This window comes from Brassica napus, chromosome A1 (genome assembly GCF_020379485.1).
Source record: "Brassica napus cultivar Da-Ae chromosome A1, Da-Ae, whole genome shotgun sequence".
NCBI lineage: Eukaryota > Viridiplantae > Streptophyta > Magnoliopsida > Brassicales > Brassicaceae > Brassica > Brassica napus.
The window spans coordinates 27,737,095-27,762,520 of NC_063434.1; the positions used below are offsets into that span (position 1 = coordinate 27,737,095).

Here is a 25,426-nt window from a genome sequence, read left to right on the forward strand (position 1 = left end):
GTTTTAGGTTCGTTTTGGATCCCTTCGAGTTCGATCGTGATTAGACTTTGGTAAACTTTAGATAAAACTATTATTACTTTCAAATTATTACAATTTAAAATCATATATTAGATAACATAACACGATTAGACATAGAAAAACGATCAAAGAAAAGATTTGACCTAAGCCCTTCCTTTCAAAACATGTCTTCTTAAACCGGGAATGTGAACATTTGTAATGTAGTCATTCCAGTTAATGCTTCCAACATCAAACCCAAACTCAACCTTCTCTTCTTCAGACATATTCTCCATTAATCTATGTGTATTGCTGTTATCAAATCTTCAGCAAAAAAAGAAAACAAACAAAAAGATTCAAAGTTTTTCGTTTTGGTCATATAATCATTAAAGTTCTTAGTTCTTACCTTCCACCATAGAAAGTGTATGGCTCATAAATAGTGGCAAGGTGTTTGGCTTGCTCAACAGATTTCTTGCATATGAACTTTATCTTCTGCATCATCTTACTATCCGATGAGCTCACACCATTCATTAAGCCACTCCGTTCTTGAGCATCTCTCCACAAATGATCCGAGAAATCATCAACGGAGTCGAAAAGTTTCATCAAAGGCACCCTAATAGGAACACCTTTCGAGTCCATGCACGGGGTAGATTTGTAATGGTTATAAAGAAGCTCAGCTAAGTCCTCGAAAACAAGAGGATTTATCGCTGAAGAAGCGATCTGATACACGTTTATCTCAGGTTCTGGATCTGCCTTAGCCATTCCATGCTTTGCTATAGCAGCTAATGTCGCATTAACGACCATATCAGCCGGAACCACATCAAGAACTCCTTTTGGATCAACCAAGAACCCTGTGAGCTGTCCTTTTCCATAACACAGCACTATAGGATCCATCATCCTGTTTTGTAGATTAAGAATTAGTTTTGTTATGTATATATTCACATCTATACATCATGTGACATATATATACAAGTTACCTGTTTCCTTCCATCCATCCAGGGAAAGGGTCTTTGTAAGTGCTTTCGATGACGCTAGGCCTTATAATAACCACAGGTACGTCCCCTCTAGTGCTATTGATCATCATTTCTCCCATTGCTTTGGTGAAAACATAAGTGTCTTGCCATCCATATGATCTTGCCCTGTTTCATTTTTTTTTTTGTGTGTTTAAGAGTGTAGCAATAGTCAAAGGTGAATATTTATTATTTAGATTACTACCTCTCTAGACCGAGATCCTTCATCTTCTGCGCCTCATCTTGATCTTGAGTCCCTTTTCTTGCAGCATCAAGAGCTAGCCTCATCTCTTTATCGATATCTAATGCTTTCCTGTTACCTTCCATGAAGTTCTCTGTAGCTATACAATCTCCCATCGAGAAGGGCTTCTCCATGATCCTTCCTTGTCTTTGTCCGTTCACATAAGCTGCATAATAATTTTTTTAAATAAAAAAAAACCCAAAACATTACAAAACATTTATGTGTTTGGCATTCACGTACCTGTAGATACTTGCAAGAAAAGCTTGAGTTTCTTGCACTTCTTGGCGAATCCCATGAGATTACCAGGCCCTCGTGTGTTTATGTCCAAAGCAACATCATATCTGCAATCTCCTCCAAAATTAGTAAGATAAGATGCATAGATATTATCTAGATAACAAAACAAGAGAACTAGAAACACATAATCCAATAACCTTTCATTGAAGGTTGTATTGGCAGCTGAGTTGATAATCACATCAACTTCTTTTGCAATCTCCTCTGCTGAATCTGTTTGCAACCCAATGTTTGAATCACAAATGTTTCCTGTCACAGGGACAAGCTTGTCTAACATGAAAGACTGGTAAGATGCTCCATGAGTCTCTCTTAGATTTTTAAAAAGCTCTGCATTTAACACCTGAAAAAGCAGCAACCCCATAGGATACCATTATGCACATAACATGAAACAAAAATTAGACTACGCAAGAATCAAAAAGAAGATGAACTTACCTCGTTCTTTAACCGCTGGATCGCTGCTTCTTTGTTTTTAGCTTTAATCAAGAGATATATTTTCCCAACATCAGGAGCCATTCTCAAAACCTTCTCAATCAGTACTGGATAAATCACATGGGGAACGGAATATTATAAATTTATATGTAAGTTCAGGGCCGGTCTTGAACATATGCTGGTGAAACATGTCTCTTATGATCCCCAAAATTTTAGAAAAAAAATAACATATATATATATATATACCTCAAATTTATAAAAAAAATTGTATAAACCTTTATTAAATTGTTTGTAATCTCCCCAAAATCTAAAAACCGGCCATGTATAAGTTTGTTACGTACCTTTAGCTAAGAAGCCAGTGATTAGAAACGTCTTCCCTTGTAGATAACTAACGATGCCAAGTCCTTGTTTGATCCCCACCATAGCAGCACCATTGAATGGCATCAGAGTTTTCACTCCATTCATCTCAATGGCTGTACCATTCACATTAGGTGACAGAACCAATGTCTCAGCGTCCATAGCAGGCGAACTCTGTTCCCTAATCAATACTTGACCTCTGTCTTTCAAAAGCGAAGAGACCCTAATAGGCCTCTCTGGTTTTATGTTTCTCCCATCACCGCCACCACCACCTACGCGGCACCAGGTGGGTCCTACCCTTTTCTTGTCCCTTAACAAAGTGCACCAGTCACGACCGTCGTGTAATCTTGAAAGTTTGATTGATGCAGCAATGGAGGAAGAAGAAGAACTCAAGAAGAGAGCTTCCATCACAAACTAAGAAATAAGAAATAGAGAAAGGTTCATTTTTAGACTAAGAAAGTAAACTGTCCATTCCATTACTATGTTCATTTAGAAAACAGAAGCTTGTTGGTTAAGAAACTGGTGACTTGCAATGTACTTAACCTAGAAAACATACCTTTTGTGATGAGCAACAAGAATATATACTTAAATAGAAAGAGCTTAAGTAAACCAAGAAAGATTTTTATATTTGCTTATTAGTTTATCGTTAGGAGACAAGTATGTGAGTTTTGTTTTTATAAGAGGAATGAAAGATTGGTTAGTTTGAAGGACAAAAGATGATGATAGATTTTTCTGTTTTGTAGGGGAATATATAACTAAAAAATTAAGTTAAACAAAAGATTACCTTATACGATCTTTCTCCTCCAACATTTGATCAGTTTCCTACACGTGATAGAAATGAAATGAAATAAGGTAATGCATCAGTTGATTCAGTTCTTAATACATCTTTGCAAACTCAAAGCAAAACAACACATAAAGAATATGCATTTTAACTGAATTGAAAATTCATATAAAATTTTTAACAAAAAAATTATGAATCACATTCACTAGAAAAACAAAATCCATAAGTAAATCCGTAAAACTAAATAACATAAGATTTTGATAAATGTTTTCAAATTATTAATATAATAATATATGATTTTTTTTTGGACTTTTTTTTTAAACACTGAATTATGAAGATATTAAAATTATGATATGAGAAAGATTACATAGACAATTCGACAACCGATAATACTACCTGCCTTATGAAGACCTACGTCTAACTGCATCACCTGAGCCGTCCTATGAAGATCCACGCCTGACCAGATTTACTTGCACTATGTTGAAGATCTCTTGTAAGTCTTTCTTTCGTTTAGTCTGCATAATTGTTTAATAAATCGCTCTCTCCGGGATTTAAAACCTAGATTTTCTGTAATCTGTAAGAAATTGCATATTCTGGGATATAACAACCAGACTAACCCCCACTAATTTTCTGATTCAAATTTACTAAAATTTTCCTTCTGAAATCAACTCACATGACAAAAGGAAACGTTCAGAATATTCTACAATGGGCCTTCATTGATTTATCTAAAAAAGGCCCACATAGGCCCATACTTCTCATTACAAATCAACTTTTTTTTTAAGTTCTGGTTAAAACTCCCGACCCGGCGGTACTCGAAAAACCCTAAAAACTTCTTCTCCTTAGCTTAACACTAAACCCCTCACAGCAAAACTCCCCAAATCTTTCGCCTCCGCCAATACAGATATGGTGGCTCCATCGAAAAGAGTTCCAAGCGGAAAACGCAACGATTCAACAAAGGCATTCAAATCATCGAGGAAACCGTTCAAAAAGACGAAGGACGATGTCGCCGCAAGGTCTGAAGCCATGGCTCTGCAGCTCGAAGAGGTTCCCGACTTCCCTCGAGGTATTGAATCCGTTTCTTCAATTTGTTTCTCGTGAAATCACATTTCGTTGAATTGATTGGTTAGGTGGAGGCTCTTCTCTGAGCAAGAAAGAGCGTGAGAAGATTCACGAAGAGGTCGACGCTGAGTTTGACGCTGGTGATGAGCGTGTTGCTAAGAGGAGTAAAGGAGGGAAACCTAAGAAGAGAAACACTAGCGATGTAGATGAATTGGGATCTCTTTTTGACGGTGGTTTAACTGGGAAACGGCCAAGATATGCTAATAAGATCACCATTAAGGTATTGAACTATGAACCTGTAAAGATCTTTAGTTAGAGTTGGAGAATATAAGGGCTGTTCGTTTGGTTGCCGCAGGAAGCTGCGGCTGCGTCAATAGATTAAGTTTTTTTTTTGTAAATAATGAATTAAGTTAAGGGTAAAATTGTAAATAGTCTAAGTAGACGCGTAACGTACGTGGCAACCGCATGATTTTATGGCGTCAGACGCGGACGCAGCATCCGGGCGCGGCGTCAAACGCAACAAAACGAACATGATTTTTTTAAAAAGTTGCCGCAGCTGCAGACGCAGGTAGCTGCGGCAACCAAACGAACAGCACTATAGCTACTCTTGTAACATTTACATTGTAATCAAGTCGGATTCATTAGTTCTCTGTATCATGGAATTTCATATAACAGATTGTTCGTGTACATTGTACTAAACCTCAGAGTTTGATCACGATGCTGTTCAGTTGATGTACCATCAGATTACAGTGATCAGTTTCTGAGTCAATGTTCTCTGAAGTTGTAGCTAGGTAGATAGTTCTTAAGTTTGTTTCTTTTATACCATTGGTTACATGATGCTACTTTCCTAGAAGATTTTCTTAAGCAGATTACCTCTCTACCTTTTCTGTTCTGACGTTTAATTGGGTTTATGTTCAGAATATTTCCGCCGGAATGAAGCTTTTGGGGGTTGTTACTGAAGTCAACCAGAAAGATATTGTAATTAGTCTTCCAGGGGGCTTACGTGGTTTAGTTCGCGCAAGCGAGGCGTTGGATTTTACAGATTTCGGAACTGAGGTATTAGCTGTGGTTTATAAATGGTTGTCTATACTCCCTTTCATTTGGTCATTTTGACTTTTTTTACGTTTTGTTTTCTGCAATCTGAATTGAGTTTTTTGTCAACCAGGACGATGAAAATGAACTTCTTCGAGACATCTTTTCTGTGGGTCAGCTTGTTCCTTGCATTGTGTTGCAGTTAGATGATGATAAGAAGGAGGCGGGCAAAAGAAAAATATGGCTTTCATTGCGACTTTCCTTATTGCACAAGGGATTCAGTTTGGATTCCTTTCAACCTGGGATGGTATGTCAATGCCTGCTTCATTTTCCTTTTATTTTGTAATGTTTACTTCTTGGGAGCTCTGCCTTGCTGTAAGACTCTCAAATGTATTTGTGGATACTGGTATTCAAGTATGTTTGCGTAGCCAAAGCTATCCAAAGATCCGAAACGAGCTGTACGAGTTCATGGCTAATAGAGCAAAGAGGTTATTTATTACGCTAGCAGAGGCTAGCAGTTTTCAGATGAAAATTAAGCTATAGTGATCCAACTCAGTTTTTATTGCTGTTGAAAAATAATCGTCCTTTATTTCTTTTCCATAATGCTTATTCAGGTAGTAACTGCAAATGTGAAAAGCGTGGAAGATCATGGTTATATCCTTCAATTTGGAATGCCTTCTATCACAGGATTTATCAAGAAAAGCCATGAAGGTACTATATCTCATTGACCTACTGGTCTGTTTGCTTTCTTATTCACACAGAACTTTTTCTTTTGATTTCATCTGGCGAATGATATTCAATGTACCCTCTAACGTACATCATGAATTGTCTATGTCCAACTAAAATAAATACATCTCCGAAAAAAACTTTGTCGACGCCTTTGATTTTTCTTTGCAACTTCCTGGCTCTCTGGTTATTCTGATTCGGGTCATCTTAAAAATCTTTATGTACCATTTTCTGAATTTTCCAGGAACTCGGGAGTTAAAGACTGGGCAGCTTATTCAGGGCGTGGTTACAAATATTGATAAAGAACGTAAAATTGTTAGTCTTAGTTCTGACCCAGATTCAGTGGCAAAGTGTGTGGTACGCCTCGTACTTCCTAAATTATGCAGTTATATTTCCTTGATTTAAACAAACTTAACCTCGTGATTACCATTTTGCAGACCAAGGATTTGAGTGGGATGTCGTTCGATCTTCTCATCCCAGGCATGATGGTTAATGCCCGTGTTCAATCTGCCCTTGAGAATGGATTACTATTAGGATTTCTTATGTACTTTACTGGAACGGTGAGTTACCAATGATTTTGGTAGTGTGCGTTATTGATTACGCTGGAACTATGTTTGTCGTAGTTAACATAAAGTCTTTGTGACGTTTCTGAGGAACATTTCTCACTTATGTGCAGGTTGATCTTTTTCATCTACAAAATCCATTATGTAACAAGAGCTGGAAGGATGAATATAATCCGTCTAAGATGGTATTTATTTCTTTTTGTTGTGCTTTTATTATGAATCTCATTGTAGTTTGCTGATCTTGTAGTCCCACTGTCGTGTTAGTTTGGGCCACCCCTAAATCTGTGACTTCCCTACCTTGATCGAATTTAGTAATGGCATACAGAAACATATGATTACATTTCTGTGAAGTCTCAGGTTTGCGTCTTTGTCTAAAAATGAATAGGAAAAATCTTGGTTGTCAGAGCATGTACAGAGCAGTTGTCTAAGAACAAACTATGTTCTGTATTTTTAAGCTGGAAACTCCCTTTCAATCTTTAAAACTTGTGGGTACAAAGTTACTTCAGAATGATATCTCGTTGCTCAGAATCGTAGGTGTTTGTATCTAATGGTTACGTTTCTTTTTATCTTATTTTTAAGTCAACTTGAATTCTTTGATTAACGTAGTTTTGGAAGTGTTTAATTTCTATTTCTTGGCAGTTATTTATTTGTTTGATTGTTTTGACTTTCTGGTCTATTTTCTTTGGTGAAAGATATTTTTTCTCTTTTCGGTCTATAACTTGCACCAAATGCTCCTACTGTTTTTCAGGTTAATGCTAGAATATTGTTTATCGATCCATCAACTAGAGCTGTTGGTTTGACGTTAAACCCACATCTTGTTGGCAACAAGGCTCCTCCTCTGGTAAGCATCTACTGTCCCTTCGCTTCCACTAAAATATAATGGTGACATGATAGTAACAGACCTTGATTGTCGCCTACTTTTTTGGTTTAAATTAGGTTCATTTATTTTAACACCAGTATTTCTTACACCTGCTGATTTCAAACTTATATTTGTATGCTTAAACTTGACCCGAATGCTGAATCACTATCTCACAATTTTGGTTCGTCACTTTGATACCTTAATACAGCATTGTTCTCTGTGTGTGGTCTTCGTGGACCTACCTGCATTTGCTTATCTTTGTTCTTGTATAAAATTATTTTGTAAAACTTGTGTTTGGTTCTTTCCAGCATGTCTCCAGCGGAGACATATTCGACGAAGCAAACGTTGTCCGTGTTGATAAATCAGGCCTTCTTCTTGAGCTCCCTTCTAAGCCTGTTTCAACGCCAGCATATGTTAGCGTATGTCCAATTGGCCCTTGTTCTTTTAAATGATTTAATGTTCTCATATCCTTCTTAACTATAGATATACCGTAATTGCAGACATATGACGCTGCTGAAGATGAAGTTAAGAAACTTGAAAAGAAGTTTAAGGAAGGAAGCCGCATCCGTGTTCGAGTCCTCGGCCTTAAGCAGATAGAGGGGTTGGCCATAGGGACTTTAAAGGTAGTGTACTGCCAGACGTGCTAACAGATTTCATTTTCTTTAACAATCGTTGGCATGAGAAGCATCTTCCTTTCTTTTATTACTGATTCTTTGCATCGTACGAGCATCTTAATCTAAATGCCAATTAAGTGATAGTTTGATGTACAATCATATATTTGTTTCCCTTTCTAGGACATGTATGTTTCTTTTAGCTTTGTGGATTTTCGGTGTAACTTTTTCTTTCTTTTTGTGTTCTTTGTTTGAGCAGGAAAGCGCCTTTGAAGGTCCAGCGTTCACCCACTCAGATGTCAAGCCTGGCATGGTGACGAAGGGTAAAGTCATATCTGTTGATACATTCGGTGCCATTGTGCAATTTCCGGGTGGTCTGAAAGCAATGTGCCCACTTCAGCATATGTCTGAGTTTGAAGTTAGGAAGCCCAGGAAGAAGTTCAAGGTCGGCTCCTTAGATTGACCCTACACCATTTGGTTTGCAATGTTGCTGGGCATGCATAAATTGTGATTCTTCTTTCAGGTTGGAGCTGAATTAATATTTCGTGTGCTGGGCTGCAAATCAAAGAGAATAACTGTTACCTGCAAGAAAACACTTGTAAGTTTTTTTCTGATAGTGGAGCTGACTTTGTTTCATTGTTTGCATATTCCTTGATCTTGATGTGTTTAGTTACTGAATTCGCTTTGTTTGTTAATATCTAATCATTTCCCTCTTGTAAAATAGGTGATGAATGCATCTTGTTTCTATTATCATTACTTGTTTTATTTCCTTCTGCTTATTTTAGATATCATTTGCTACACTTCAGTTTTAAATAGAAACTAAGTTCCTTCTTTATTTAGCCTTTCAAGTTAGCTATAAAATCATTTGTAGGAACTTTTATTCCGAACTTGTATCTTATTTGGAGGTTAGGAGTGGAGAATTGCTATTTAACTAGTCAATTCGTACAAAACATATTAGTTAATATTACGTCTCTGGTTGTTACCGATTCGAGCCTCTTCTCACTTAGTGGAGGTAATATGTATATTCTTTGCAGGTTAAGTCTAAACTTCCGATTTTGTGTTCTTACGCTGATGCAACTGAAGGACTAGTGACACATGGCTGGATAACAAAGATTGAAAAGAATGGATGCTTTGTTCGCTTCTATAATGGAGTGCAAGGATTTGTTGCCAGGTAATTGCTGCATTCGTTGTTGCATTTCATGTGCCGTTGCCTTACTGTTCTGGTTTCTTTTTTTAGTGATGATTTTTTCTTTCTCCATCATAAAGGCATTGGTTTATCTTCTATATTTTGATGATCTTAGTCTAATATGTTATACGTACTTTGATTAAGCAGATTTGAACTTGGTTTAGAGCCTGGAAGTGATCCCGCTTCAGTGTTTCATATTGGGGAGGTTGTGAAATGTAGAGTTACCAGTGCGGTTCATGGTACTCGAAGGATCAACCTCAGTTTTATGATGAAGCCAACAAGGTTTTTCCCTTTTAATCTGTTATGTGATAATCGTGTTGCGTTCAAGGCTGCTGTGATATCATTAAATGCTGTATCTTACATTTGTGCACATAATTTCTGACAGCGTTTCTGAAGACGATTCAATCAAGTTAGGTAGTATTGTATCTGGGGTAATTGATAGTATAACTCCTCAGGCAGTCACTGTCCATGTTAAATCCAAAGGTCTTCTGAAGGGTACAATTTTTGCAGAACATTTAGCTGATCATCATGGTATGTGTTTTCTCCTAAATGAGCGTATCTTTTGAGTTTTAGTTTTATTCATTTGTCTCTGAGTTTTCTTTTTGTGATGTAGACCAAGCAAAATTAATGATATCACTTTTAAGACCTGGATTTGAGCTTGATAAGCTGCTGGTAATAGGTACGTTTTCCATAATCCTTGCTAAATTTTAGACTTGTTTTCTTTGCCTATATCCTTAACACATCTAAAGGACGTCTATGGTTTAAGGCTTTCTTAGTGCCGATGGTCGTTGAATGAGAAACGTTTTTATGATCCATCTAGTTACAGGATAGCAGTGCTAGTGTTACAGTTTTAACTATTTTAGTGGTTGAAGAAACGTAATAGTGACAGGGAATAATTTTTGTTTATCTTAAGACATTGAAGGCAATAACCTGGCTCTCTCCTCAAAATATTCTCTCATCAAGTTTGCTGAAGAGCTCCCTTCGGATTTAAGTCAGCTCCAGCCAAACTCAGTGGTTCATGTGAGTAGTTGTGTCTTTGAAATGTACAGTCGAATTTTATTTGTTTGTTCAGTCACATTTATTTTTATGAATTTTGTACACAGGGTTATGTTTGTAACCTGATTGAGAATGGCTGTTTCGTCCGTTTCCTGGGTCGGTTGACTGGTTTCGCCCCGAGAAGCAAGGTGGAGTGTTTTTTACTATGCGTTTTCTTTATCAAATTTTTGTTCGCATACTGTGTTTCTTGAAGTTTTTTCCATTTTATTTTTTAAAGGCAATTGACGAACCCAGGGCAGATCTCTCAGAATCCTTCTTTGTTGGACAATCGGTTCGGGCTAATATAGTTGATGTATGTGAACTCTGGACTCAGGGCCCTACATTTATTTTGTTGAAGATATAATGAAATCTTGATCATTTGCAATATTTTTTGTAGGTCAATCAAGAAAAAAGCAGGGTGACTCTTTCATTGAAACAGTCATCTTGTGCTTCTGTAGATGCTTCTTTTGTTCAAGAGTATTTCCTTACAGATGAGAAGGTAGTGATCTTGGGACATACTTTCTCTTCTTATTGGGACTTTATGTAACCCGTTGTGTATTGCACTGTAAATTGAGCTTGGTTAGGAATTTTTGGATCTGTCTGCATAACTCTGAGTAGCACTGTACATCAAGTGTTCTAAAGAAGGATTGATTTCTAACTTACTTTGTTTCATGTGTCTAGATCTCGAACCTGCAATCATCTGATATTACTGAAAGCGAGTGTAGCTGGGTTGAGAAATTCTCTATTGGGAGTTTGATCATGGGAACCGTACAGGATAAAAATGACCTTGGTTTGGTGGTGAATTTTGACAATATTAATAATGTCCTTGGTTTTATACCTAAGTATCATTGTAAGTCATTATGGGTTGCATTACATTATTAACACATCTGTACCTTGCCTCTGTCTTACACATTGTGTTTCTTATTTGTAGTGGGTGGAACTAGTTTGGAAAACGGCTCTGTTGTCCAAGCAGTTGTTCTTGATATTTCTAGGGCAGAGAGACTAGTTGATTTGTCTTTGAGGCCTGAGCTCATAAACAGCTCAGCCAAAGAGGTGTCCAACCGTCAGTCAAAAAAGGTTTCTTTCAATAAGATTTATTCTGGCCAAGTTTTGCTTTATTCGTGTTTTCTTTCAGCCCATCTTTGTTAGCTTGAGTTCAAATTGAGCTAATGTGGATGGATCTTATGACACATTGTATCTTTTCTTTTGTTTCAGAAACGTAAAAGAGGTATTTCCAAGGAACTTGAAGTCCACCAGAGGGTCAGCGCTGTTGTAGAGATTGTGAAGGAGCAATACTTGGTAAGCGCTTTATTGCATAAGTTAATGATTATTGCATGTTACTCACTCAGAGTTGGCACTTTTTCCAGATTTTGTCGATTCCAGAACATAATTACACTATTGGATATGCGGCAGTATCAGACTATAACACACAGAAGTTACCAGTGAAACAGTTTACCACTGGACAAAGGTGATCATTCATCCATTTGTTATATAATCTTTTATTTGTTATTTTTGCTCCTCTTTTTCATGAATTTTATACCCCATGCTTTCTTGAAAAATGTGGAGTTGATTAGCAATATTCGTACTGTCCTTATTGGTGTAGCTACTAGATCATAGCTAAGTTCTTTTATTGATTTTCTCCGTGCAGTGTTGTTGCGTCTGTTGAGGCTCTGCAAAACCCTTTGACGTCCGGGAGGTTGCTTTTACTTCTTGACTCTGTTTCCGGTAGTTCTGAGACATCGTCTAAGAGGGCAAAGAAGAAAGCCAATTGTGAAGTTGGTTCTGTTGTCCAAGCCGAGGTACTAATGTCCTACTTTCATATGTCTTTCTATACGTAATGTATTTAAAGGTGTAAACAAAACAATCCGGGAATCAAAGGGGAATAATCATGAACTTGAAAGCGAACAAAGAAAGAATAGGAATAGAAAATGTAGGTTGACGGGACTTTTCAAGTACCTATGCCACCATAACTTCTACTGTGTCAGACTAACATCTTTTGCTTTCTCAGATTACTGAAATTAAGCCTTTTGAAGTAAGAGTAAACTTTGGCCAAAGTTTCCGAGGAAGAATCCACATAACGGAGGTGATTTTTCTTACATTACATCATTTTAGATATTAATGTTCATTCTTCAATGTTGGGTGGACGAAAATTTACGTATACGACTCAACTCTTGGTTGGATAGGTGAATGATGTTGGTACAAATGAAGAACCTTTTGCCAAATTCAGAGTTGGGCAATCAGTGTCTGCAAGGGTTGTTGCAAAGCCCTGTCATACGGATAATAAAAAGAGTCAACTCTGGGAGCTTTCTGTAAAGCCTGCAATACTTAGAGGTAATCCAAGAGAATTGATTTTTTTTCATCAACCTATGGCCTATTGACTCACATTTGGAATATATATATATCACAGAACAGTCACATGCTTATAGGTTTTAAACTTTAAAGAGTTCTTTCCCCCTAGTCTAAATCTTCCAGGAAATTTTGAGAAAGTGTAATTCGTGTAAATGTTTAGATCCATCTATTAATAATGTTATTTGATGCCCTCATCTAGCTGTTATGTTTGCAAAATTATTTTCAATTAGTTCAATAATTATAGACTAAGATCAAAAGTGATGAAATCCGTATGCTTTTGTGTGTATGTGTCAGAAGTATGCTTGTGTGTATCTTACATAGTCTCCATATCTTTTTATGTTGCAATATCAATTAGACTCTGGTGAGCTGACTGAAGTGAGGGAACAACTTGAGTTTGTTTCTGGAGAGCCTGTCTGCGGATATGTCTACAAAGTGGATAAAGAATGGGTTTGGTTGGCAATATCTCGCAATGTGACTGCACGCATATTCATTTTAGACACTGCATGCGAAGCTCGTGAACTTGAGGAGTTCGAGGGGCGTTTTCCCATTGGTAAAGCTGTATCAGGCTATGTTTTGACGTACAATAAAGAGAAGAAAACTGTACGGTTGGTTCAGCGTCCACTACTGAATATCCAGAAAAGCATTGGCAATGATGGAGGGCCTAAAAAGGATAAACTAGACAGTAGCATTCCCGGTGATGATGCTACTCTATTCATTCATGAAGGAGACATTTTGGGTGGAAGAATTTCTAAGATACTTCCTGGTGTTGGTGGACTTCGTGTGCAAATAGGTCCTTATGTGTTTGGGAGAGTTCACTTTACTGAAATCAATGATTCATGGCTCTCCAATCCATTAGATGGTCTTCATGAAGGCCAATTTGTCAAATGCAAGGTCTTAGAAATCAGCAATTCTAGTAAAGGGACTTTGCAAATTGAACTGTCATTACGGACATCACTAGATGGCATGAGTTCGGACCATATCTCAGAAGCTTCCAGTAATAAGTAAGTTTTTCTTCTGCCTATAACAAGCATTACTGTCTGCGTTGCTTTTAAGAGTTAAATCAAATGCTAGTAAGCTCATCATCAGCCTTTCTCTCAGCCTTGACTCTGGTATTAACCTGATGATGATTTGCCGTGTCAGTGTTTTCAAGCGTTTTGAAAGGATTGAAGATCTTTCTCCTGATATGGGAATCGAGGTACTTTTGCCTTACTAATCATGATTCAGCAACTCAATTGCTTTCCTTATGGTAGAACTTATGTTAATTCAAACTTTTACAGGGTTATGTCAAGAATACGATGTCAAAAGGTTGTTTTATCATGCTTTCAAGAACACTCGACGCAAAAGTTCTACTGTCAAATTTATCTGACACTTTTGTCAAGGATCCCGAAAATGAATTTCCAGTAGGAAAACTTGTCACTGGCAGGTAACGCAGATTTCCTGTCAAACAGATATTAGTATATTCTGCTCTAACAAATTTGAATTTAGGGTGTTAAATGTGGAGCCGTTATCGAAGCGGGTAGAAGTCACTTTGAAGAAAGTAAATGCTGGTGGGCCATCAAAATCTGAATCTTATGACCTGAAGCAGTTCCATGTTGGAGACATGATTTCTGGGAGAATCAAACGTGTGGAGCCCTATGGCTTGTTCATTGAAATAGACCAAACGGGCATGGTAAAGATTTTGTTTTGTGTTATGTTAAAATTTGTTAATATTTCAAACAGTATGCTGCTTGCCAAATCGTTCTTAGGGAGTAACTGGACTTGCCAGATTTTGATTGTTATCTTTCTTGTTTTGTTGTAGGTTGGATTATGTCATAAATCACAACTTTCTGATAATCATATCGAGGATATACATGCCAGATATGAAGCTGGGGAAAGCGTCACCGCAAAGATTTTAAAGGTATGTGATGCAGCGTAACTTGTGATCACCAAGGATCACAACTTCCTTTTCGTATAAGGAATTTCCCTTTTCTTTGTTTTGGCTTTTTTTTTTCCTTTTAAAAGCTATTATGTTATCCATGGAATATTACTGTTGTTCTTTTCATTTTTGTGTTTGCCTTAGCTGGACGAGGAAAGGCGACGTATATCGCTTGGGATGAAGAGTTCGTATTTTGTGAACGGCGATGATGACACGGCACAGCCACGTTCTGAAGAAAACGCTGATGAAGCCAGCATGGAGTGTGATCCAATCAATGGTTCGAAGTCGGGAGTTCTTGCAGCAGTTGGTGATTTTGGGTTCCAGGAAACAAACAGTGGCACTTCTCTGGCTATTGCCCAAGTAGAGTCAAGGGCTTCTATCCTTCCGCTTGAAGTTGACCTTGACGACATTGAGGAGGCGGACCTTGACAAGAATCAAAATCAGAAACTACAGGGAGCCGATAAAGATGAAAAGAGCAAGAGAAGGGAAAAGCAAAAAGACAAAGAGGAAAGGTTGGCTATTTCTTTAGTTCCTGATTCGAAAGCTATGATGCTATGTATTTGTTTTCAACCTGTGCTGAAAACATTTTCTTTTGTAGAGAGAAAAAGATACAAGCTGCTGAAGGAAGATTGCTGGAGAATCACGCTCCTGAGAGTGCTGATGAATTTGAGAAAATGGTTAGAAGCTCTCCAAATAGCAGCTTTGTCTGGATTAAGTATATGGCGTTCATGCTCAGCTTGGCTGATATTGAGAAAGCCAGGTCCATTGCTGAGAGGTAACTTTCCCTTACTTCTATGTGCATCATTCAAGAAAAAGGGAAACGCAATGCAAGAGAGGGACACTACCGATTATATTTGCTGGGATCTATATTATATTTAATAATACAACACCTAGATCAATATCTGCTTAGTAATTCATTTTGTTTATCCTGTCTAATCGTGAAGGGCTTTGAGGACTATAAATATTCGTGAAGAAGAAGAGAAGCTAAACATATGGGTTGCATACTTCAATTTGGAAAATGAACATGGAAGTCCTCCAGAGGTCAGCGAAAGCTTTTTGATCTTACCGATAACAGGCTATACATACTCTTATCTTACTCTGGTGTTTGTTTGTCGAATCCAGGAAGCTGTAAAGAAAGTTTTTGAAAGAGCGCGTCAATACTGTGACCCGAAGAAAGTTTACAATGCCCTCTTGGGCGTGTACGAGAGAACAGAGCAATATAAATTGGCTGATAAGCTGCTTGATGAGATGATCAAGAAGTTCAAGCAATCCTGCAAGGTACATGCTGTTTTGATCTTTTATCTTCTTTAAGTGAGGGCTCGTTCTTCACTCTTTTAACGACCTTTTATCCGGATGTGTGCTTTGTTAGGTTTGGTTACGGAAGATACAAAGTTATCTAAAGCAGGACGAGGAAAACATTCAGTCCGTCGTGAATCGTGCCTTGCTATGTCTTCCGCGCCATAAGCACATTAAATTTATATCACAGACAGCTATTCTTGAGTTCAAATGCGGAGTTGCAGACAGAGGGAGATCACTTTTTGAAGGCGTTCTTAGGGAGTACCCGAAAAGAACAGACTTGTGGAGTGTTTATCTTGACCAGGTTCGTTATATTCGACTTCTTCAGGACTTCTGTTTTCATTTGCCATCTTTTAGTGTTTTTTAACGCAAGTTTTGTTTGGTTATTACAGGAGATCCGGTTGGGAGAAGTTGATGTGATTAGGTCTTTGTTCGAGAGAGCCATTAGCTTGAGCTTGCCTCCCAAGAAGATGAAGGTGCGTGCCATACAAAAAAAAAATTCGTTTTTATGAAGTGTTTTGATTACTGAAGATTGTTTTAACCCGTTTGTGCTTTTTGTGTTCACAGTTCTTATTCAAGAAGTTTTTGGAATATGAGAAATCTGCTGGTGACGAGGAGAGAGTGGAGTACGTGAAGCAAAGGGCAATGGAGTATGCTGACAGTACCTTGGCCTGAGAGATATTGTTTGTGGTGAGGCATTAAGTGTTGTAAAATACTATAATTTTGAGCATCTGCCATTGAAAGATTCTTCAACATGTTTTAAAGTGTAGAGTACAATTTTGAGGTTTTCCCCTTTTTAATACGATTAGAACGAAGTTAAATGAACGTGAAGGAAGCAATTTACCTTTTTTACCGAACAAACGTCACTTTCTCTTTAGTATACAGAAACGAAAGCATTAGAAAAGGCTGAGATAAAAGGAAAAAAAGTGACAGATGGTTCATTGGGTCAAGCAGACTCTCTCGAAGTAGATAGATGGTGCATGGTGGAAGTTGTAAAGAAAGTTTTAGAAGCTGAGATGGCAGAGAATGTTAAAGAAGAAAGCGAAATAAAGGCTTTTGAGCCTTTAGAAAATAGGCGAGTTCATCAAAGAAGGGAGACATCAACAACTCTGCAGCTGATTTGCCAGAGAGAACTGAAACCAAAGCTCTAGAAGTTGTGGTAGATAGAGAGGAGAAAGAGAGTGCAGAGACAAAGCAGTGGATAACAAATGAAACCAGAGGTTTAGACATTGAAGTCAATGACGTGATTGGTGAAGAGAATAGAGAGAGAGAAAAATCAGCTGAAACCAAAAAAGCCAAGATGAAACTGAAGAGGAAACAGAGACAATCAACTCAAGGGCTCGTGGTTCTGATGAAGTTGAAGCATTGTTAAAGAGCTCAGAAGGTTTTACAAAAGCACAAGCTGAAACCGTATCGAATTTGTCTTGGCATCAGGCCAAACCTAACATGGAGCTTGTGTTTTTCTTTTCCCCCTTATGACGAGATTTTTGTATGATTTTTCAGGTAATGCATATCCCAAGATACTATATATCTTACAAAATATGGTCAGGCTGAGATAATGTCACAAAAAAAAAATCACAACACAAGCTTGTTCAGTTTGTGCCTTGTGGACACTGACTATATAGCTTAAACCGGAAAAAAATATTAAACCTTAAATCAAAATTAAAATAAAATAAAATATATTGAGAAACTTAGTCCATTCTACAAATTTTCACGAATTTAATTAAAAAAATATTTAATACTGTTCCAACAAAAAATTTAAATTACAATTATTTTAAAAGAATAGTCCTGCAAGTTGACCAGCTAACCAGAAACAAACCGTGGAAGACATTAATTAAACCGGTCCATTACTGGATAAACAAAACCCTAATTTCCAGCTATATATAAACCGCTGCTAAAGATTTTTGTTCGCTCACTCTCCGCCGTCTCTCTCTCTCCCGCGCGACGCTTAACGATCTCAGGTGACCCTCTTATTGACCAACTTCTCTCTTTCTCTTATACGTGGATTCGCCTCACACTCTGTTTCTCTCACAGCTATGGCCGCCGCCGTTGAAATCGACGCTGAGATTCAGCAGCAGCTTACCAACGAGGTCAAGCTCTTCAACCGCTGGACCTACGACGACGTCTCGGTAACTTCCGATTCACTCTCCTCTTTGATTTCTCGCCTCTGTTAGATTCAGTCATTGCTTCCTTCGTGCTAATGTATCAGACTTGAGTTGGAATCTAGCCTTTTGAAATGCAACTCTCTCTTTAGGTTTGTGTGAAATCACAATCACATTAGCTTAAGTTATGACCATATCAAACTAATCACATTAGCAGGATCATAATACTATCTACATCTATCTTGCATTGCTTGGTATAGCCTTATGCTCTAGTTTTAGTGGAACCGCTTTGGTTTCGGTGAAGAGATTCTTCTCATTGAGCCCAGTGACTTAGTTCGAGTTTCATTAACTTCTGATTGGTTCATTTTGGTTTTTAAAATTTGTTCTTTGTATTCAAAGATAATGTTCATTTTTGCTGATAAAACAACACATGACATTATACTTGATTCATAACTCTTTAATGGATACGTAACGCTAATCACCTATAATGCTCTGATATCAAATTAAGTACGGAATCTAAGTAGTATGCAGTACAAAATGTATATATGTTTTTTTTTTTGTCATGGTACTAGTTTTGTCTAGGTGATTATGCAACCACGATCGTTAATTAAGTGGCTAAGACAATCAGTTACATGAATTAACTGACCTATTAGACATGTATATTCTGATAAAACAACACATGACATCATTTTTTGTTTTAATGTGTTGTTCTTTATATGCAGTGAGAGGTCATTTTGTGTCATTAAGTCTCAAGTGTTGAAAAGTAACACATTTTGTAAATATGAACATGCTGTAGGTCACAGATATCAGTCTTGTTGACTACATTGGAGTTCAGGCAGCTAAACACGCTACCTTCGTCCCCCACACAGCCGGAAGATACTCTGTGAAGAGATTCAGGAAGGCTCAGTGCCCCATTGTTGAGAGGCTCACAAACTCTCTCATGATGCACGGGAGAAACAACGGAAAGAAGTTGATGGCGGTGAGGATCATCAAGCACGCCATGGAAATCATCCACCTCTTGACTGACGCCAACCCGATCCAGGTCATCATTGACGCCATTGTTAACAGGTACCAAAGTCTTTGTGATTGATTACAAAGCTTAACGTTTTTATTCATTTCCTCATGATTGTTTTGTTTTGTTGCTTGAGACAGTGGTCCTCGTGAAGATGCTACCAGAATTGGGTCTGCTGGTGTTGTTAGGAGACAAGCCGTTGATATCTCGCCTCTAAGACGTGTCAACCAAGCTATCTTCTTGCTTACAACCGGTGCTCGTGAGGCTGCTTTCAGAAACATTAAGACTATTGCTGAGTGCCTTGCTGATGAATTGATCAACGCAGCTAAGGGCTCTTCCAACAGGTAAAGACAATTTCTTTGAAATGGTTTGTTATGTTTGTATCTGTGAAGCTCTAATAATCATTTCAAACTCTTGCAGCTATGCCATCAAAAAGAAGGATGAGATTGAGAGAGTCGCCAAGGCTAATCGTTAAGGAGTTTCCTTTTGCGCTGAGGGTTATAATTTTATCAAATCAATTTTATGCTCTGTTTTGAACTAGATTGGAATGTGTTTCAGTTCAGATGTTTTGTTCTTTGAAGTTGCTTTGTCTGAACTACTTTGAATAGATACATTTTATTGATTTCCATATGATTACAAGGAAGAGAACGATACTTTGGTAATCACAAAGCTTTTCAATATGATTACAAGGAATAATACAATAACAGGTGAACACCGAACATATTACAAGTTACATAGCTGCATTTCTTTGACCTGATTCATGTCACTGACGTCACTCTTCGACACATTCACTCTATCATGATATCACATTTGACATCCATTCATGTTAAAACATTATTAAGCACACACGTACTTCACACAACTCACAAAGATATGATCACACCAAACATGTAGAACTTGTTACTTAAGTAGTTATCTCCTTTGGTGGCTTCACAATAAGGATGGGACAGTTGGCGTGATGAGCACAGTAGTCGCTAACGCTCCCAATAAACGCTCTGCCAAAACGCATAAAAGCAAACAAATTGAAAAATGGGTTTCAAATTTAAATTTTGTTAGCGGTTTTGAAATAAAGTGACAGAAAAAAAAGAAGTCAAAATATAGGTATCGTACCTTTTGATCTTGCCAAGGCCACGACTACCCACAACGAGAAGATCAACGTGCATTTGCTCCACCGCCTGGCAAATCATGTCCTTTGCCTCGCCTTCAAGTACCAGAGTTTCAGTACGTATCTGAATACATGACACAAGTTTTGTATGTGAAATCCTTTAGCTATACTCATGATGTTTCACATATCGATATGGATAACACAGAGACCCGTTTGAATCTCTACCATAGTTATATAGGCTTTAGCATTATAAGATACAAGCATATTAATAGAATTATATGTGTGAAAAAGTGATGTGTGTAACCTGCTTGGCTCGGCACATTTGGAGTGCACGCGAGAGAAGGGCTGCAGAGGCCTCCTGTTGTGCTTTTTTCACTGACTCTATCATCGACGAAGATGCGTAGACTGCTGCTTTAACATCCGTTCACAGAACCAAGTTGTTCATCATAACATAAAAAATAAAATGTGAAATAATGTTGTTTTCTCTATACGAAATTATTTTATTCAATTTTTCGACTAACGTAAGAAATTAAAATCGAATAGGCTATTCATTTACGTGTAGATATATACTTATATCAGCATAACTTAATTAATTTAATGTTGGTGGAGCAATTTTTAATTGTTAGATGATAGAGATCAATGGACCGGACCTGTTGCGCCGCCGGGTCCAGCTGGAAAAGCAGCAAAGTGATGGGACGGAGACTGCACATGAACCACCGTGAGCAAGCCACCTTCCGCTTCAGCCGCCTCAGTGGTCATTAAAAGGTTAGAGAAATGGTCAATGACCCATTGCAGAGCATAGAAGCTCGAATCACTCTCGTCGATAGCAACCATCATCCTTTTTGTTATTGTCACTGTCGGTGCTTCAGCTCCTGTCGTCTCCGGCTGCTTCTCCACGGCCGATGTTTCCTTCACCGCCGCTGCTTGATCCTCCGCCATTGGTCTCGAGTTTTTTTTTGTATCTAATTCAATAATGATGTGAGCAAGCTCTGTTTCATTTGCGATGCTTTATATAGTGCATGTAAAGAATGATACGTCGTAGCACGCAACTGACTCGTGGCATGCAGGGTTGAGACTGTAACGTGCAATAAGATAGACATATATACCTTTATTTTTTTTTGTTTATTTGCTCAAAGGAAGGTTACGTTAGTAAAAAGGAATAGAAAAGTTGCAATGCTAAATGTTTTAGTGGTTTGTAATTGTTTGTTTGCGTATGATTTTCCTTTTATTGTGGCTATCTTTATCTTCATCCGTTTTTTCACTTTTATTTTAGAGGCCACTCAACGTAAAGAAGAAGAAAAATGAAAAGAGAAGCAGAAAGAAAGAAAGAAAGAAAATTCAAGTTTAATTTGAAGAGATCGAAAAGAAACGTTCGCTTTTCGTAAGCTAGTTTATTGTTTAATCAAAATAAATATTGTTTGATCATAATTTATTTACTTTTATGAAAACGTCACATAATTGAATTAGAACTCACCCTGATAAATTCATTCACATGATACTTGATTCATAACTAAAATATATATATTATTTTTGTTAAATGGATATGCAGCGTGAATCACTTACAATGCTTTGATATCAAATTAGATATGAAATCTAAGTTGTATGCAGTATAAAATATATTTATGTTTTTTCTTTCTACCAGGGTACTAGTTTTGTCTAGGTGGTTATGCAATCACGATCGTTAATTAAATGGCTAACACAATCGGTTACATGAATTAACTGACCGATTAGACATGTATAATTTATAGTTGAGATTATGTTTTATAATAAAAAGGGCATGATTAAATGATTATGATAGTAAATTAGTAATGTATTTTTTATAATTTAGATTATTTTGTTTAATAAATTGAAGTGGTAGGGGAATATATTATGGAACACTTAGAAAGTACACATGAGGATCGTGTTCCAAGTTAGATAGTTTCGTAACTCTATTTGTGACGGTTAAACATCAAGTCCTAGTGGAAACATGTGAGCTCAAATCATGTTTCTCAATAATTATCCGATTAATATTTACTAATTGCATCTAAAACCCTCTTCACCGCTTATTTATAAAACTTGAGTAAAAATAATAATTAGAATCACACTGTTTATTTTAATTGTTTAAAAAGTTGATTTAACAGCCTCAATTCTCGACCTAGCTTAAAGGGAATACTTTAATACCAAAGATAGTAAAAGGTGAGCAAATGCAAGAAAAGCTAGAGGATGTTGATATGATAAGAAAGCCTCTAGACATTTTTCTAATTCAGAAAAAGTAGCTGCTTTTACTCCAGCCATATAGAAAGTGGCAAATTATTCCATAGGTGATGACCGATGATAATTGATATATAGGACGTTATCAACGTATCATCTACTTAATATAATATTTGATCGTCAAAGTCTAAAGAGCTAAAGTGATTTGAACAAAATTGTGTACATTGTGAAATGAACTGAATGATGATGACGACGATGATGATGGTCCTCATGAAGATGTACTTGTTCAGATGTTTGACTTGGAAGAAGGATATTGGAAGTTTGTTGTGATGCTGATTCTATTACGAACTGGACCGTGTATGTAGATTGCAGGGATGGTGTAGCTGCCGATGAAAACATGCATTAGGTTGCATTTCACAGTGTCAAGAAACTCATCTTCTTACATAGTTTCAATTTCTTCATGGAAAAGTTCAGACCCCTATGCGATCTTTCCTAAGAGACTAACTATATGCATGTCAGTTTCTAATTGATACACCTATCTCTTTAAAGATTAAATTTTAATTACAAAACTAAATTACTAGAAATACGATATAATAATATCTAAATATTATTTGGGAGAGACTAATCACTAATGATGCTGTAAGACCATCTTCAATAGTTAATTATATCTTTCACTTTAAAATAGAGTAACTCTATTTTAGAGTTGTGATATACTCCAATGATATTTTATTTTAAAGTGGAAAATAGAGTGATAAACAAAAAAAAACAATTTACTCTATATATAGAGTAAACCCATTTTTATTCTATTATAGAGTAAAAATAGAGTACTATTGAAGCATTTTTTACTCTAAATTTTATTTTAAATTGAAAAATAAAGTGAGATTGGAAATGCTTTAAACAATTTGAAAGTATTAGTAGCAATAGAGATAGTTTCGTAATGCCTAGCTAACATAAGGCGAATGGTTTTACTTTGGAGATTTTTGTGGGTTTTCAATACTGAATTACACGATGCTTTAACATAATAACTAGGTGATAACCCGTGCCCTGCACGGGGCAAGAAGATTATTAAAATATTATAATTTTTAATATGTAGATATAACAAAAGTTAAAGTTATAGTAAAAAAAAAATATGTAAGGAAGTACTGATTATAGCTAAAAATTTTAGTATGTCAATATAAATTTATATGCGATGGCCATTAAAATTAAATTGTATATTTGTTTGCATGCGGATAAATTATAAATATAATATTAAATGAAACATAAACAACAGTCTAATAAAATATAAAAGGAACAATGTATAAAAAAACAAAAGAAAATTAAAAATAGAGACAAAATAACTGCTGTCAATAATGCTTTCATAAGTTTTTGTTTGCAATCCTATTATGAGCAATATAGCAAATAGATCATCTAAAGAATTTAAAAACATTATTTAACAAAATATGTAAATGCATGTATCATCTCAATCGTAAAGCATCAATTTCTGGAACACCAATGGGGTCGAAGACAACTTTGAAAAACCCATCAATGTTAGTAACCCTCTTAAATCGGCCTTATTATGAAATATGAAAAATATTAGTAAAATATACATATAATATCAGCTCCTATTAATTTATTGTATATACAATAAATACAATAGATTACCTTGTCCCCAATTAATTTGTCAACACTATAAAACACATAATATTATGTTTGCATCTATAGAATTCCATAAATCATTGAAAACATGAGCAAGTGCACCATAAGCGACACACTTAATGACGACGTTACTGTAAAAAAAAAGGGTTCAAACCATGTGATACTATACAAATGTATATCTTTCTTTTTACAGATGTTGAATACTTACGGGATGTGTAGTACAAAAAAACAGATTTTGTGGTCGATGATACCATTATTTCCGTTCGTAGGTTTCATCATATATTCTTCAAGAAATCCTACTCCTATAAACGTAGTTTGCTTGTTGCAAGATTAGTTTTATGAATTTTGATATGAACTTTAGATGTATCAGTGATGGTCACGACAAAAATATATCAGAATCATTCCCTTATCGATTAAGTTAAGTTTTTCAATTCTTTGAATTTAGTTTCCTTGATTACATTAACAATTCAATTGTGTTTCCTTAATATTTTGAAGCATTAAGTCTTGGGTTTAATTGGTTATTTTCGATGAATTGAATCAAAAATATCATAAAACGATTTGATATGAACATTCGTATAGGTTATGATATAAATATTATGATAAACGATTGTAGATTAGTTTTATGATAAACATAGTTTGTTTGTTGCAAGATTAGTTTTATGAATTTTGATATGAACTTTAGATGTACCAAGTACCGATACAGGTTAAAGAACTTAGTTGTACCATGTTTAAAGAATCAAAAATTGTACTAAAGCGTACATAACGATCGATGAGACACTTATTGTGTTGCCTTATTTAAATAAAACACTTCCAAATTTTTGAACATATCATAAAGTCTACCTTAGAAAGGAGTTAATATGCTGCCTTATTTAGATCCCGATTTTTTTTTGGAAATCGAAATGTAATCCGAAAGTGATTTTTGAAATCCGAAATCATATAGTATAATGTAATGACCAATGGCATTTGTATGTAATTTTTCTAGTTCATGAAGGGTTTTTCTAAAAAGTAAATGAGAGTGCATGTGGTGATGACACCTAGGAAATGGCACTCATGTAATAAACACATGAGGCCAAGGTTTATTTCTAGCAATGCTCCTCCTTTAATAAGAAAGGGATAATAACACAGTACCGAGAATAAAGTACTTTATTACAAAAACATTTCCAAACAGTTAACCACTAGGATAAGACCTGCGTCTTGCGTAGAATAAAATTATATGAAAATAATTGAAAAAATATCGTATAGAAAATAAAATATTTTTGATCTAATTAATATTTTTATCCTTTAAACAATTTATTTTTAAAAAAATTTGTTAATTACATAATTTGTTTACTGATGAGTTGATCCCATTTTTAAAATTATTTTAAATCAAAAAATCATTTATCGCATAAAAACCTAACGTTTAGGCCGAATAATCCGAGACATACTATTTGGTTATAATGAAACTATGTAAACTCGGTTTTATATCATGATTTAACAATTTAAAAGTTAATTATGGTTCTGAGAAGTTTACGTTTACGTGTCAATCCTATCTATCTTCAATATTTTTGTTTTGACCTGAGATTTAGAAATGGTTAATATTTAAAATTATTAAAGAGATATATACTTAGGTTAAGATCTGCGTCTTGTGCATAAATATTTTATATCTATA

The 25,426-nt window shown here is 36.1% G+C and overlaps 4 protein-coding genes across 5 annotated transcripts; 2 read left to right on the forward strand and 2 right to left on the reverse strand.

Annotated features, from left to right (window-relative positions):
- Positions 1–40: 40 nt before the first annotated feature.
- Positions 41–3,012, reverse strand: LOC125574766 (fatty acyl-CoA reductase 2, chloroplastic-like). Its single transcript, XM_022717802.2, has 9 exons — positions 2,879–3,012; positions 2,307–2,736; positions 1,969–2,072; positions 1,677–1,876; positions 1,486–1,586; positions 1,210–1,411; positions 972–1,133; positions 401–892; positions 41–318 (listed from the first exon to the last, which is right to left on the reverse strand). Exons 2-9 carry the CDS (start codon positions 2,728–2,730, stop codon positions 162–164), a joined length of 1,842 nt encoding a protein of 613 aa, XP_022573523.2. The 5' UTR covers positions 2,731–2,736; positions 2,879–3,012; the 3' UTR covers positions 41–161.
- Positions 3,013–3,887: 875 nt separating this feature from the next.
- On the forward strand, positions 3,888–16,559 carry LOC106351390 (rRNA biogenesis protein RRP5). Its single transcript, XM_013791199.3, has 40 exons — positions 3,888–4,166; positions 4,231–4,442; positions 5,081–5,218; positions 5,328–5,501; positions 5,809–5,905; positions 6,165–6,277; positions 6,358–6,480; positions 6,597–6,668; positions 7,232–7,324; positions 7,651–7,761; positions 7,843–7,965; positions 8,213–8,398; positions 8,477–8,551; positions 8,988–9,124; positions 9,287–9,421; positions 9,525–9,670; positions 9,753–9,818; positions 10,053–10,159; positions 10,243–10,323; positions 10,413–10,487; positions 10,572–10,673; positions 10,856–11,024; positions 11,106–11,251; positions 11,390–11,473; positions 11,542–11,642; positions 11,823–11,973; positions 12,183–12,257; positions 12,358–12,505; positions 12,879–13,524; positions 13,664–13,718; positions 13,801–13,946; positions 14,009–14,192; positions 14,322–14,420; positions 14,583–14,950; positions 15,037–15,213; positions 15,383–15,479; positions 15,561–15,716; positions 15,808–16,038; positions 16,127–16,210; positions 16,302–16,559. The coding sequence occupies exons 1-40, from the start codon at positions 4,007–4,009 to the stop codon at positions 16,407–16,409; spliced, it is 5,751 nt and encodes a 1,916-aa protein (XP_013646653.1). The 5' UTR covers positions 3,888–4,006; the 3' UTR covers positions 16,410–16,559.
- A 1,027-nt stretch (positions 16,560–17,586) lies between these two features.
- On the forward strand, positions 17,587–19,491 carry LOC106351362 (40S ribosomal protein S5-1-like). The gene is made up of 5 exons (XM_013791174.2): positions 17,587–17,695; positions 17,769–17,863; positions 18,633–18,904; positions 18,989–19,192; positions 19,269–19,491. Exons 2-5 carry the CDS (start codon positions 17,771–17,773, stop codon positions 19,321–19,323), a joined length of 624 nt encoding a protein of 207 aa, XP_013646628.1. The 5' UTR covers positions 17,587–17,695; positions 17,769–17,770; the 3' UTR covers positions 19,324–19,491.
- Positions 19,445–21,019, reverse strand: LOC106351372 (universal stress protein YxiE). 2 transcript variants are annotated; one of them, XM_013791189.3, is made up of 4 exons: positions 20,604–21,019; positions 20,258–20,358; positions 19,959–20,077; positions 19,445–19,843 (listed from the first exon to the last, which is right to left on the reverse strand). In XM_013791189.3, the coding sequence occupies exons 1-4, from the start codon at positions 20,890–20,892 to the stop codon at positions 19,753–19,755; spliced, it is 600 nt and encodes a 199-aa protein (XP_013646643.1). In that variant the 5' UTR covers positions 20,893–21,019; the 3' UTR covers positions 19,445–19,752. The 2 variants fall into 2 exon arrangements, with proteins under 2 accessions (XP_013646643.1, XP_013646637.1); XM_013791183.3 differs by having other exon boundaries at positions 20,258–20,361.
- Between the last annotated feature and the right edge of the window lie 4,407 nt (positions 21,020–25,426).

Coding starts and splice junctions, on each gene's coding strand:
- LOC125574766 (XM_022717802.2), bottom strand. CDS start 2,730: ATGGAAGCTCTCTTCTTGAGTTCTTCTTCTTCCTCCATTGCTGCATCA. Junction 1,877..1,968: donor TCCAGCGGTTAAAGAACGAG/GTAAGTTCATCT, acceptor CTGCTTTTTCAG/GTGTTAAATGCAGAGCTTTT. Junction 1,134..1,209: donor AAGGATCTCGGTCTAGAGAG/GTAGTAATCTAA, acceptor AAAATGAAACAG/GGCAAGATCATATGGATGGC.
- LOC106351390 (XM_013791199.3), top strand. CDS start 4,007: ATGGTGGCTCCATCGAAAAGAGTTCCAAGCGGAAAACGCAACGATTCA. Junction 5,502..5,808: donor ATTCCTTTCAACCTGGGATG/GTATGTCAATGC, acceptor ATGCTTATTCAG/GTAGTAACTGCAAATGTGAA. Junction 12,258..12,357: donor GAAGAATCCACATAACGGAG/GTGATTTTTCTT, acceptor TTGGTTGGATAG/GTGAATGATGTTGGTACAAA.
- LOC106351362 (XM_013791174.2), top strand. CDS start 17,771: ATGGCCGCCGCCGTTGAAATCGACGCTGAGATTCAGCAGCAGCTTACC. Junction 18,905..18,988: donor ATTGACGCCATTGTTAACAG/GTACCAAAGTCT, acceptor TGCTTGAGACAG/TGGTCCTCGTGAAGATGCTA. Junction 19,193..19,268: donor GCTAAGGGCTCTTCCAACAG/GTAAAGACAATT, acceptor AAACTCTTGCAG/CTATGCCATCAAAAAGAAGG.
- LOC106351372 (XM_013791183.3), bottom strand. CDS start 20,892: ATGGCGGAGGATCAAGCAGCGGCGGTGAAGGAAACATCGGCCGTGGAG. Junction 20,362..20,603: donor TGGACCCGGCGGCGCAACAG/GTCCGGTCCATT, acceptor ATGTTAAAGCAG/CAGTCTACGCATCTTCGTCG. Junction 19,844..19,958: donor GGCCTTGGCAAGATCAAAAG/GTACGATACCTA, acceptor GCGTTTTGGCAG/AGCGTTTATTGGGAGCGTTA.